Source organism: Anguilla rostrata, chromosome 14, assembly GCF_018555375.3.
Source record: "Anguilla rostrata isolate EN2019 chromosome 14, ASM1855537v3, whole genome shotgun sequence".
Classification (NCBI taxonomy): domain Eukaryota; kingdom Metazoa; phylum Chordata; class Actinopteri; order Anguilliformes; family Anguillidae; genus Anguilla; species Anguilla rostrata.
The window spans coordinates 26351116-26365488 of NC_057946.1; the positions used below are offsets into that span (position 1 = coordinate 26351116).

At 49.6% G+C, this 14373-nt stretch overlaps 1 protein-coding gene across 1 annotated transcript; it reads right to left on the minus strand.

Moving 5' to 3' along the window:
• Positions 1–606: 606 nt before the first annotated feature.
• Positions 607–13503, minus strand: LOC135239102 (heterogeneous nuclear ribonucleoprotein K-like). The gene is made up of 15 exons (XM_064307537.1): positions 13332–13503; positions 11525–11636; positions 10352–10449; positions 9704–9760; positions 8685–8728; positions 7456–7528; positions 5944–6057; positions 5169–5297; positions 4642–4955; positions 3839–3881; positions 3209–3224; positions 2985–3017; positions 2761–2828; positions 2505–2674; positions 607–1503 (listed from the first exon to the last, which is right to left on the minus strand). Exons 2-15 carry the CDS (start codon positions 11583–11585, stop codon positions 1473–1475), a joined length of 1251 nt encoding a protein of 416 aa, XP_064163607.1. The 5' UTR covers positions 11586–11636; positions 13332–13503; the 3' UTR covers positions 607–1472.
• Between the last annotated feature and the right edge of the window lie 870 nt (positions 13504–14373).

Here is a 14373-nt window from a genome sequence, read left to right on the forward strand (position 1 = left end):
ATGCTTACGTAACTGCTTCAATTAGAGCATTTACAATACTGTTTACAGTTCAAAAGCAGAGAGAGGGGCAACAAGACTGCAGGTTTCAACAGATGTTTGACAACATTTTGCTGCCGAACCACTGTCTGTTAAAGGTGCAAGGGGATGTAACCCCATCATTGCATTTAAATTAAGGTGCACTGCGGAAACCCTGTCTAATCAAAATTCCATCACCAGAAAATCATACTTGCAGAAATTTTACACGGAGACAAAGACACACTAATTCAGACGTATCAATGCACAGAACTATAGTCGACTCTTCAAGATCTGACTGGGCAGAATGATTTTCTGGATCAGATGACATGTTGGCTGAAAGGCCTTTTCTTCCCATGAATTTATTCTCATCTTTGTGCGCACTTCTTAGTGGCCTAAATTAACTGATTTAAATTGCAACCAAGGTTCTTGAGAACGTCAATGGTTTTGCCATGTAACAGCTGTTCATGTTTAGGTTCTTCTCTTTGGAGTTGTGATCCGTGCTGACTCACCTGCTAAATACTCTGAAATTAAACTGTGTCCTCAAAACAAACAAACAAATAAATGAATAAATAAAATAAAAAAGGCACATGGTTTAAAAGGTGGCACAGTCTTTATTACTCAAACTCTACAGCAGAAAGGCAGAGGAAGAGATGGAATTACAAACATGACAAAGACCAGGCACCTCAGCTCCCCGTGGGACCAATACGCAGGCCCTGTCCGAAATATTAAAAAATGCTCACGTACACAAATAGAAAACAAGCTTCAGCAAGACTAATGGGCTTCGCCAAAATGGCAGAAATTAAATCTGAATGATAGTCGCAGACCGAACATGCTGTATCGAAAAAACAGTGAGCAGCAATCGTCACCAAAGCCCCTCCCCTCTTTTTGGTCCAATTAATACAGTAAAACATTACCCACAGGAGAAAAGAAAAAAAGACAATCTTATGGAAAATAAAATGTTATAAAACATTTAGAAACAATTACTGTATATTTACATTTATACAGCCCCTAGCCTTTTAACTAAAATAGCAGAAGTACATTTTCCTAAATGTACATTTAAAAATAAAATGTTACAGGACCAATTATATTCTGCATGTCGCACCAAATAGCTGTGGCCACATCTTTGCCCATATAGTGAACACACACACGCACCACACACGCACGCAACCACGCACGCATACAAACCCACGCACACAACCACACAAGTTTATCCTAATTACAGAAACGGTACAAACCAAACAAAACCAAGTGGAGAAAAGAAATCGAACGCAGTCGTTCCACTGCTTTAGTGAAGTTCCACACATTTAGCTGAAGGTGTGAGAGAGTTAAAATGGCGCACGGCGTATGGAGAAGCAGGGTGGGGGTGGGGTGGGGGGGGGCTGCGTCTACCTAAAGCAGAGGAATGTTCTCTTTATGACAGAAGCAGGGCTGTTTTCCTTCACTCTCACTCCTCTCCGTTAGAAGAACCGACCGGAGTACTGCTTCACGCTGAAATATAAAACAGTGAGAAAAAAAACAAAAACAAATAAGGAAATGAATAAAATGGGAGAGAATTCACAAGAGTCAGTCAGAGAGTTAGAGAGAGAGCGAGCGAGCGAGAGAGAAGGGGAACTATAGGGAGAAGAAAGGTGACAGAAAAGGGACAGTTATTTGGGTATATGGGGTTAGTATTGGGTTATGGGGGTTAGTTATTGGGGTACAGGGTTGTTACTAGGGTATGGGGTTGGTACTGGAGTATGAGGGGTTAGGTATTGGGAGTACTGGGGGTTAGTTATTGGTGTATAGGGGGTTAGTTTTTGGGGTACAGGTGGTTAGTTATTGAGGTACAGGGGGTTAGTAATTGGTGTACAGTGGGTTAGTTATTGGTGTACAGGGGTTAGTTATAGGGGTATAGGGGTTAGTTATTGGGGTACAGTGGGTTAGTTATTGGTGTACAGGGGTTAGTTATAGGGGTACAGTGGGTTAGTTATTGGGATACAGGGGTTTAGTTATTGGGGAACAGGGGGTTAGTTACTGGGATACAGTTGGTTAGTTATTGGGGTATAAGGGATTGGTTATTGGGGTACAGGGGTTGGTTATTGGGGTACAGGGGATTAGTTACTGGGGTACAGGGGGTTAGTATTGTGAAATGCTGCAGATGCAGAGAGGCCTGTGCCGTGGGGCAGACTGGAATTTGTTGTCAATTCATCCAACTGAAAACAACAAAATCACTAGTCTTCCACACAGAAGCAGGCCGGCACACCCCACTTCCTGTTGGGCCTTTCCCCCCTCTCAATTCATTTCAATTCACTTTCAACACCGATTGGAATTCCACCCCCCCCAAGCCTTACCATACAGCCATTTCACAGAGAGGAAACGCTGAGCAGAGGAGAAAGAGAAACTGAGACAGAGGCACAGCAGGCAGGAGCTGGGAGGAGGGAGAGGAGGGGGGGTGCAGGCGTGAAGGGAGGGACCGGTACAATCGCTCGCGCAGCGCGTCCAGCACTTGCCTGTTCTGCAATAGGTACTGGGCGTTCTGGATCTGGTCCTGCGTGCCGGTGATGGTGATGATGCGGTCTTCCGACCCCTCCAGCGGCTCGTCGATCTTGATGGACGCCCCCGACTCGTGGCGGATCTGCTTTATCCGCTGGCCTCCCTTCCCGATGATGGAGCCCGCCAGCTGTGGGGGGGTTATAGAGCGGTTAGCGGCCTGCCGGCGGCTACGGTGCGGGCCCGGGGTCGGGGCGGGTTGGGCGGGGCACTCACGTCTTTGGGGATGGTGACTTGCGTGGTGATGACTGGGCCGCCCATGTCTCCGTAGGACCCCCGGCCTCCTGTGGGGGGGGGGGGCAAGGCGAGGGCCGTTAGCCATGGGTTCGAGCTCTCAGGATGCGCCCGGCAACGTGCCCCCGTTCAGACAGAGACCGCGCCGAACCGCACCTCGAACCTTAACACCGCTAAACGTGATATCTGATACACGCTCAACTCACCGGACTGGAAGGGCTCCCAGGACGAGTTGTTGTCTTTGAAAGAGCAGGAGAACAAAAAGAAGGGGGGGGCAGGAAATCATGTCAGAACAGAATCTGGAACATACACACAGTCACAAATCTTCAAGGAGTACAGTCTGAGTGTCTCTTGGGGGGGGGGGGGGATGTATGGTGCCGGCATTATGGGAGTTAATCTGTGTGTGCGGACTGTGCTGAAGGACACTTACCATATCCACCGCCACTCTGAGAGGGAGAGAGAGAGAGAGAGGGGGAGGGGGAGGGGGAGGGAGAGAAGGAGAGGGAGAGAGAGAGAGGGGGGAGAGAGAGAAGGAGAGAGGGAGAGAGAGAACAGTGGGAGGGAGGGGAAGAGACAGAGAGGGGATGAGAGAGAACAGAGAGGGTGAGAGAACAGAGAGAGAGAGCAAGAGAGTACAGAAAAGGAGGGAGGGAGGGGGAGGGAGGGAGACAGAGGGAAGAAGAGCGGGGAGAGAGTGGGAGAGAGAGGAACACACAGGAAGGATGAGAGACGGAGGGAGAGAGAGAGAGAGAGGGAAGGGGAGAGAGAAGAACATGTCAGTGCAGAGCTCTCAACACACACAAATCCAGCAGGAATGTGGGATGTTTGGAACACACATATGTGAGCGGCGTTTGGTGAAGGCAGCGGCGGGGAGCGGGCGCCTGCGGAGCGCGATTACGCTCCGAACGCTCCTCCGTATCCACGACGACGGCGACGACAAATCGAGAGCCGGCTGCCTAGCAACGGCGAGCCGGGGCGGCGTGCGAAGGGGGCGGCGGGCCGTGCTGGGCCGTGCTGGGCTGTGCGGAGCGGAGAGGAGCGGGGAGGAGCGGTTACTCACCATGCTGTCGTAGCGGTCTCCCGGCCTGCCTCTCCTCTCGCCCCTGGAACACAGGAAGCGCACGCGCGTTAGCGCCAGCGCTCTTTAAAACCGCGGCGCGGGGAGCGCGCTCTCGCACCGCTCGAACGCCGCCGCGCCTCCGGCCGCCATTTTGTACAGAAAAAAAAAAAACAGCCGCGCGTTCGCATTTGGCCTCCTCTGGTCGGAAACCGGGAGAATCCCGACCGGAGAGAATTCGGCGACCGTGCAAACGAAACGCGTCGAACGTTCGCCGAGAACGTCATCTCGCTCCTACGACGTAATGTCGGACGAGACCATGTGACGTTCTCAATCCCAATTCCTAACTGTGGGCACCGTTTAAAAATCTAACCAGCGCTAACCCTGCGATATTACTTTGTGATATAAACTGCATGACCGGAGCAGTCCGGCGTGTTGGTAATGTTATCAACAGGCAGTAAAGCCAGGGGTGCACCACTCCAGTCCTGGAGGGCCGATCTGCGTGCTGGTTTTTGTTCCAACCGATTACCATAGATATCGTTTTTTCTGACAGCTCTACAAACTACGCTGCTTCACTCCTGTACTTGAGCACAGTGAAAATCTCCAGGATACACTTGCGGCCTGCGGCTGTAGCTGGTGCTTACAGGCACGTATCAGATCAAGAAACGATTGGGCTAATTAAATACATGTCGGCAAATGTCTGCGCAAAATCCTGAAACGGATTGGCCCTTATTGTGCACCCCTGCAGCGAGCGCTGTGGACTGAGGGAACGCGGGTCAGAGCGGAGACCGCAAAGCTTCTCTTACCCTCCTCTGGGGGGCGGGGGCGGGGGCAGGGGCAGATTGCGAGTCCGGCTGCCCCCCCGGCCCCCCCTGCCGGGCGGCGGCGGCGGCGGAGGGGGGCCGCGGCGGGGGCTCATGTCGTCGTAGTCCCGGCGGGAGGGGGGCATGGGGCGCCCGCCCCGGCCGGGGGGCATGCGCTCGAACCCGCCGCGCCCGCGCATGGGGAAGCCCATGGGCCGCCGCCCGCGCTCCTCGTACATCATGGTGAAGCCGCCGTAGTCGTACGTCTCGTCGTAGAAGTTGGGGTCGTAGGGCTGGGCGCGGCCTTTAATGGGGGCCTGCGAGGGTGGGGGAGAGGTCGCGTCAAAAACCTTGAAGACGGTAACCCAATGGACAAGGATTGACCAACCCACCGTCATAATTCACCAGGGCAACGGACTCCTACCCAATGGGTGTGGTTTAATGTGGGCGTGGTTTAATATGTTAATTAACAGTGACATCGGCAAAAGACAGTGTCGTGGCGATAAGTAGTAACTTCCAGAATGTCTGACCTCGGAGATCAGCTCCAGGATGACCTTGATGCACTCCACCACCCTCTCCGGCTTCCCCCCCACCAGGACCACCCGGTCCGTGGACTGGGGACAGCACTCCTGGAACAGTTTGATGGTGGTCTGGGTGTTCTGCAAGAGGACAGGAAAGCACCCCATCACCTCCGTAAAGCGTCAGAGCATTTCGTGTGGCCTCTGAAGCTCTACGTTTACCCACACATCAGGTACAAGTAAAGGAAAAAAATACTGAGAAACAGACAATAAATCACATGGCAGCATGATCGTTACTGCCCTCAAAAAAAATTTCTATGACATTTTTACAAAACTATTCAATGGAATATAACCCAGCCCTAGTTATAATTCACGGGGTGCAATCTGGGTTGAAGTGCAAAGTGGGGTGAACACTGAAGCCCCAATGCCCCGAACTGCAATCAATTAAAGCAGCCGATCACAGATCACTCAATTCACTCGGCTTCTCGGGTCTGAATGGGCTATCCATTTTAAGTGGAAAAAAAAATCAGCAGGCCTTGTTGTTGGGGACCCCTAATCCAGTGTAGATACTCTAGAGACAAGTATACCAGCAGTATTAATAACTGTTGTTTGATCCCTCTTCATTTCTCTAAAAGACATTTCTCATTTTCTCTTATTCCACTCAATGCTGAGAAAGCAACACCTCCAACTACTCATCAACCACTTGAAAACGCACCTCTTCTTCCAGCCCCCCCTCCCCCCGTATTATAATGCACTTCCCCCTCACCCCCCCCCACCCCCCACTCACCTCTCTCAGCTCCTTGATTTTGGCTCCTTTGACCCCGATGATGCTCCCGGCCAGGCTCTGGTGTATGAGCAGCCGCAGCTCGCAGTCAAAGTCAATGCCGCTGTAGTGCTGGTACTGCAACACAGACACACAGCAACAGACACACAGCCCTGTTACAGCACTGCTGGTACTGCAACACAGACACACAGCCCTGTTACAGCACTGCTGGTACTGCAACACAGACACACAGCCCTGTTACAGCACTGCTGGTACTGCAACACAGACACACAGCCCTGTTATAGCACTGCTGGCACTGCAACACAGACACACAGCCCTGTTACAGCACTGCTGGTACTGCAACACAGACACACAGCCCTGTTACAGCACTGCTGGTACTGCAACACAGACACACAGCCCTGTTACAGCACTGCTGGTACTGCAACACAGACACACAGCCCTGTTATAGCACTGCTGGCACTGCAACACAGACACACAGCCCTGTTACAGCACTGCTGGTACTGCAGCACAGACACACAGCCCTGTTACAGCACTGCTGGCACTGCAACACAGACACACAGCAACAGACACACAGCCCTGTTACAGCACTGCTGGTACTGCAACACAGACACACAGCCCTGTTACAGCACTGCTGGTACTGCAACACAGACACACAGCCCTGTTATAGCACTGCTGGCACTGCAACACAGACACACAGCCCTGTTACAGCACTGCTGGTACTGCAACACAGACACACAGCCCTGTTACAGCACTGCTGGTACTGCAACACAGACACACAGCCCTGTTACAGCACTGCTGGTACTGCAACACAGACACACAGCCCTGTTATAGCACTGCTGGCACTGCAACACAGACACACAGCCCTGTTACAGCACTGCTGGTACTGCAGCACAGACACACAGCCCTGTTACAGCACTGCTGGCACTGCAACACAGACACACAGCAACAGACACACAGCCCTGTTATAGCACTGCTGGCACTGCAACACAGACACACAGCCCTGTTATAGCACTGCTGGCACTGCAACACAGACACACAGCCCTGTTACAGCACTGCTGGTACTGCAACACAGACACACAGCAACAGACACACAGCCCTGTTACAGCACTGCTGGTACTGCAACACAGACACACAGCCCTGCTATAGCACTGCTGGCACTGCAACACAGACACACAGCCCTGTTACAGCACTGCTGGTACTGCAACACAGACACACAGCAACAGACACACAGCCCTGTTACAGCACTGCTGGCACTGCAACACAGACACACAGCAACAGACACACAGCCCTGTTATAGCACTGCTGGTACTGCAACACAGACACACAGCCCTGCTATAGCACTGCTGGTACTGCAACACAGACACACAGGGCTGACACATTAAAGCAAAGTACTGTTAAAGTGTCACCTACATGTATACCAGAATAATGCACGTACATACTCACACACACACACGGGCACGCACACACACAGGCGCACACACACTAGCATACACACGCATACACGCACACACTTACCTCCTCCAGAGTGGGGATGATCTTCAGGAGGATGTCTCCGATGGTCTCGATGTCCGCCGACACGCTCAGAATGCTTTGTGGAGGGGGGAGGAAAAACGGCGGAGGCGATTCGCGGAGGAAACAGGGAAGAGAAACGAGAGGGCGTTCAGAACCCACGGCACCGAGCCTCGCTCGAACACAATTTTTTTTTTTTTTTTTTTTTAAACAAACGAAACAAACGAAAAACAAAACGAAAGCACGAGACGAGGAGCGCGACAGGCGTCGGATTGAGAAACGGGGACCAGAGAATGAGACACGCCCATGCACCGCCGCCGCCGCCGCCACCTCTCTGGAAACGCGCGCGCCCGCGCGGACGGGCGAGAGAGCAGGCCGCGCGGCCTCCGCCGTCCCGCCACCAGCAATTTGGGAGAAGCTCCGGCCCCCCCACCCCTCCCCTTCCCCTGCCGTGGAGACGCTGGCGGGGGGGGGGAATGGGGGGGGGCGTCTCACAGCAGAGAGTGACCAATCGGGGGGGCGGGAGAGGATGCCAGAGGTGAGCACTGTACAGCGGGGGAAGGGGGGGTATGAGGAGGGGAGGGGGGAGGGCAGGGACCCGCCGGAGGGCCCGGAGAGAGACCACACAGGAGAGACCACACAGAGGCAGCAGAGAGAGAGAGAGAGAGACTGTGATGAGTGAGAGGGGGCAGAGAGCCAGCGAGATTCTCCTCACGTTATGGACAGGTGATGTTGGGGTGGGGATGGGGGTGGGGGGGGGCAGGTGGAGTGGCTGGAGGGGGGAGGGGCGCGCAGAGGGGTTGGGGAGCGAGGGGGGAGGGGCCACAAGGACAGAGGGAGAAAGAACGTTTTCAACATTTCATGGTTTTAAAAAAAAAACAATAAAATAAAAATGCAACACTTCAAAAGCTGTGCTCCTTCCATTCAAAAAGAAGCAGAGCTGGCAACTTTTTCTCCGTGCGGGCAAAACTGACTCGACACTTCGGTGAGAGGAAAATTAAATTTAAATGGGGGGTGGGGAAGGGGGGGGGGGGGAATAAGACAAAAAAATTAAATGAAATAACTGAAAACAAACAAATGAAATAATAATAATAAGTCAAATGGAACAGGAGAGCGTTCTGAAAAAACGGGGACACTATATTAAGAATGCTGAAATGAAACAAAAGGCAGGTTTATCACAGACATTGGTTTCTGTTCTAAATCAGGCAGTGTGGGAGTAAACCGATGGGACATACCGCTCTGGGCCACTGCTGTCTGGGACTGATACACTGGCACTGTACTGCAGGGGTCGGGTCGGTGGAGGTTGGCATTGGGCAAGGGCATTCGATCGCGAGATGTCAAGTAAGGCGCCCATGGTTTGGGGAGGGGCACGTTTATGGGCGTGGCCAACCGGGGGTGTCGGGTTGGGCGTTCGGGGGCGGATGGTTGGTGCGTCAAGGTGGGCAACGCAGGAGGGGCGTGGCAGATCCAGAACGTGGCCAAGGGAGGAGGGGCCAAAAATAAAAAGATAAAGGGGGAGAGGGAGAGGGGGAGTGGGGGGGGGGGTGGGGAGGAGGGGGGAAGAGGAATACATTTTAATACACGCTGCACTCCTCCCTGAATTCGCTGTGTGAGTACGACAGGCTGACACGACTTTGGGTAGTCGTAGATACGACTGACGTAGTGGGCGGCAGTGTAGTATAATGGGTAAGGAACTGGTCTTGTGACCTAAAGGTTGCAGGTTTGATTCCCCGGTAGGACACTTGAGCAAGGTACTTAACCTGCATTGCTTCAGTATATACCCAGCTGTATAACTGGATACAAAGTAAATGCTATGTAAAAGTTGTGTAAGTTGCTCTGGATAAGAGCGTCTGCTAAATGCCTGTAGTGTAATGTTGTGGTTAAGGGAAGTGGGGGAGCTTAAGCTAACCATGCCCCACGTCTGTGAAGACAGATACAGCTCTCGGGAAATCGGGGGGGAAAAAAACACTGGACTACCGATTGTCCGCAGCTACAGAACTGTGATTGACAACTGAGAATACACAAGCATGCAAAACATTTGCACTCTCATACAGGAATGTGTGTTTGTCTATGTCACTGATCGCTGCCTGGACAATACGTTTGTTTTTCTCCTTTTTTAAACATTTAAAAACCTGGAAAGGGTTTATCTGAAGGGAGTAAATTGCAGGTACTCTCATTTAATTTTATTTTTTAACGTAGTGACCTTTCCGGTACCCCCCCCAGGGCGCTCGCCCCCCCCAGCCAGAGTACTCACGTCGGTGCGGAGAGCTTTGATGTTTTTCCCCCCCTTTCCGATCACGGCTCCTGCGTTCTGCGGAGAGAAAGGGGAGCCGCAAATTTACCGCCCGTTCGGCGCCGGAGCCGCAAACCGCGCGCGCCGCGATCCCGCGCTCGCACAGTTCCGGAGCGCGACTTCCGCTCCGACGTTCCGGCGAGCGCTCCGTCACGCTTTCAGGCGAGCGGAGCATCGGCTGCACAATTACAGTCGGCGGACGGGCTTCCGGTGTGTGTGTGTGTGTGTGTGAGTGTGTGTGCGTGTGTCTGTGTGTGTGTGCGTGTGTGTGTGTGTGTGTGTGTGTGAGTGTGTGTGCGTGTGTGCTCGAGCCTCCGTGTGCACTGCCAGTCGGAGAGAGGGAGTGAATGTACGTGCGCGCGAATCGGTGTGTACGCATCTGTGTGTGTGTGTGTGTGTGTGTGTGTGTGTGCGTGTTCATGCACACAAGCAAGCACCTGCATGTGTGAGTGTGCGTACACAAGTTTGTGCGAGCATGCGTGAGTGCGCGCGTGCAAGTGCAAACATACGTGTGAGTGTGCGAGCGTGTGTGAGAGTGCGCACGTGTGTGCGTGCGAGGGTGCACGTGCAGGAGAGCATAAGTGTGTGCGAGCGTGCGAGAGGTCTCACTTTGCTCTGCAGTAGGATCCTGAGCTCCACCATCTCGTCTGTGTTGCGGGACCTCTTAAAGGCCTGCTCCTCCTCTGTGTCCTCAGCTGGACGTTTCCCTGCAAGGAGAACCTCCAGTGTTACCGTTCGCCTGAAGCCTGTAGCTCTGTAGCTCATCTGAAACCAAGCCACCTCTTCAAATGGGACAGCCCTTGTGATCTAATCAGTCAGCCTATAGGATGGCTGGACAAGCCCGAGAGATAATAGGACCAGGTAAATCTTGATTGGATTCCTTGAACCAATCAGACGTAGTACACGGTGTGGGGTACGGAAGTAAATATATAAGCAGAGCATGCAACAGAATCCACTCGCAGAAACTGTTATGCGAATTGCAAAGCCCAGTACTCGGCAAGGGAATATTACTGCTAATTGCATCCATCCAAAATGAAGGAAAATTGTGAGCCAGTTTTAAAAATCAATCCTCCTGTTCTTGTGTACATGAGGGAGAAGACCCATTAGGACTGTGGCAACGAGTAACAAAAATGTAACAAATATCCCAAAAAACGAGGCCCTCTACAAACCCAACAGCCATTTTAGTGCAGGCAGCCCAATCTCTCATCATGCATAATCTAACATGTTAAGATTTACATCATACCATCTTAAACTGTAACACTTGGAACACAATGCTCAGCGTTTCAAATTACGATCAAAAACATTCTCTCCGGTCCTCTCAAGATGATTCCCCTGAAAACGCAGTTTATAAGGCTTGAATTCTGTACCCACTGCCCACTGAAAATATGCAAACTACCGCACTGGATATAATTGGTATGCTTTGTATCCTGCAGCAGTCCCAAAGTGTGCTTATGTTATTGCCATAGTGACCGAAAACCCTCTTGTTCTGCCTCCATTCCCATTCAAGCATCAGACAAAAGCAGCAGCAACAACCGAGTCCAAGAGCCGGAGCAAAGACAATGTGCACCCTTCCGTTCTTCAGTTTAGGACGGAGGTAGTGCACAAGGTCATATACCTGACCGCAAATAAAGAAGGAACAAAGGCAGCTCGTATAAAAATACTAAGTCTAGCGAGAGAGCGAGTCGGTGCTATAAACCATATTTTAGTAGCTGAATGTTACCAACCGGCAAAAAATAAAGCCCCGGTTAGGTGTGCAACTGTGACATGTAGAGAGCGCGTTACCGTTGGTATCAGTGTTGCTGAAAGTAGTCTCCTCTTCCTGTTGTTCGAGTTCAGTCTCCATCGTCCTGTAAGAGCAGTGAAATGAAGCTGGCCACTTCTCTCCGTCAAACGCCTGGGGGGGAACGACCATAAGGTTTTTAAGAAATGTTTTAGCTTCAACATTTAACGAGTATGACACCACAGCATAGGCAAAATGTAGCCTTTTCAAATGAGGGTCATGTTGTAGGACGGATGTTCATATGCGCGTTAAATGTACCAAGCTAGTTAGCTAACCCTTGTTATAAATGCGGCATTAAATGATATTTAACAACTAAATGCAACATTATTAAGTTTAACTCAATTAAATTCTGCACTAGTAATGTTAGTATTGCAAGTAATATAGCTGGTCTGCCAGGTTATCACCTCCCAATTAATAAAAGGTTCGACGGGTATTAGTACAGAAAATGCTATGAGGTATCCTAATCTTTTTAACGTTATGTTATAGTTAGCTATCTTAGCCATAATTCTACTTTATTTTCATGATTAATATTGAAATATGTTGAAAAGTAAGTGAGCACTGATCTATTTGGTTCACACTAGCACAAACACAGGAACTACAGTTGGATTTAATTTAACGTTAAAGTATAATTACAAGTAGTTAGACTATTAAAAAGCCCTTGTTCATAGTAATCCCATTCCCACATAGCTAACGCGAGCTCTAACACTTGGACAGGTGTGCTCTGAATAAAACTGCAGTGGTGAAAGACGGGGAGGACAGTTGCCGACGATATTGCAGGTTGCTCGCATGTTTAGCGGCCAGCCCGTCGAGTTGTGTGACAAGTTACGGGGGGTTAATGTACGAACATGGACCCCGAAATACAGATCAACAAGCATGGACGTTGGCCTCACTTGTTATTGTTGCAGTAACATTAGCTAGCGGGATACTAATCACCCATGGCAGGTACGCAACTACGTAGATAGCTAACTATATGTTAGACGGCTATTTAGTCAGACACTTAACTGTATAATCCCAGACTGAAATCGTGGTTACATTTCACAAAAATACAACGGTGCTCTACCAAAATAACTGGGATGCACTAACGTGCACTTTTAAAATGGGCAGTCATTTTCTGGTCGTTAGGAATTAGAAAGACATTACACAGACAATGATTGCACATGAATGAGCTGCTAGCTGCTTAGCCAGCTAGCCCTTAGGCCTAACTGACGCCCCAAAACTGTGCGCATTTATCGATACCTGTCTGGCTAGTCGGTCTCGGAATTGCATACCAAATCTACTAATTTGCCAACTCGTTAGCTAACGTTACCGATATAGATATCCGATCTGGCATAATTTTGAGACATTCCCCAAAATTAGGGTTAACGAAGGTCTTGTAAGACCCACTTAACCAGAAGGCCAATCGTTAGCTAGCAGGAACAGCAAACTAGCGTTAGCTTCATTTTGAGTGAGACTAGCGTTAAATTGACGAATATTAAATAACCACAGACACAGTCATTTAGCTGGGGTGCACTGAATTTTATACCTGAAGCGATTGCTGTTGCTAGGAACATCGATTAGATATAATATTAATTAACATAGGCTACAGCCGAGACGAAAACCCATCACAACCACCATGAGCCATTGATTTGGCTAACGTTTGCTAGCTACGAAGCCTCAGACGGGACCATGTTAAATCAACGTTTAAGCAGCGCGCGAGTAACTTTAATCCATGCTGTTTACTCCCTACTGCAACACGTAAATTATACATATTCAATCTCATGTCGAATATGCCAATTTAGGTAGCTTGCTTATGTTCTTGTTCTTACAGACCTGCTTCGAGACTCCGTTCACCCTTTGCAGATTCCGTCTTCGACAAATAGTACAATCAACCTTGATGCCGTTCAACTTTCGTCCTGGTACGTGGTGTCCCCAACAGCCGACCCAGGATCATTTCATTCAGTACTCTACCCCTAGACTAGACGTTTTGCGTAAACCCTGGATACACTGATCCAGGATCAGCGTTTGTGAAACTTGGCTGAGTTAACGTTAGCACAGCCTAGCTTTGTGATTGGTGCAAACTGGACCCATGAGTACAATTATAGGGTACAAGTCCTGCCAATCAAAGTAATTCACCGTAGCGCTTCCGTAAGCGCTCTGTATTTTACGGGCATAGAAATATGCACACTAGATAAAATGCAGTCATTGCATTACGTGAAATGCTGTCGCCATCTTGTGGGAGTATAAACCAGATTTTTTTCACATGTATTCAATAATATAGTCGTATTATGAAAAACACTGATTTAAAACGCTCTATTCAAGAGACTAAGTCTAGCCATTTACTGAATGTATTTTTAGTACCATTACCGGAAAGGAATTGTAGACAATCGTCATACAGCCTTATTTTTGAACGTCAATACATATGATATGGTGCCTTTCACTGGAATATGACGAACTGCCATTATATTTCTATTTTAAAAAAACTTTTCCCATTCTATTATTTTATTTTTACACATTAGGATTCGTTTTTGCTATTACAGAAAGAGCTGGCGAGCTTAAGGTCTGTTTCTTAAAAATTAGATAGTATTGTCTGCTGAAGTATTTCCATTAGCCTACCATTGAACTCAACTCCTTTAAAGAGAATCTGTTTCACTCAGTTTAGTTCTGTAGATCTTTATTGTCTCCAAAGAGCAATTTGCCTGCAGCATTAAAAATCTGTGTACATGTGACAACCATACAGAACATGTTTTAATGTAGAGTCAGTATGCATTACAGAACAGAGATGATCTTAACAGTTAGGTTATGTAAAGGAGTAAAATTAGTCCTTGTCCAAATAGTAACATTTAGGTAATAAGTACAACATGAGCTAGCATTC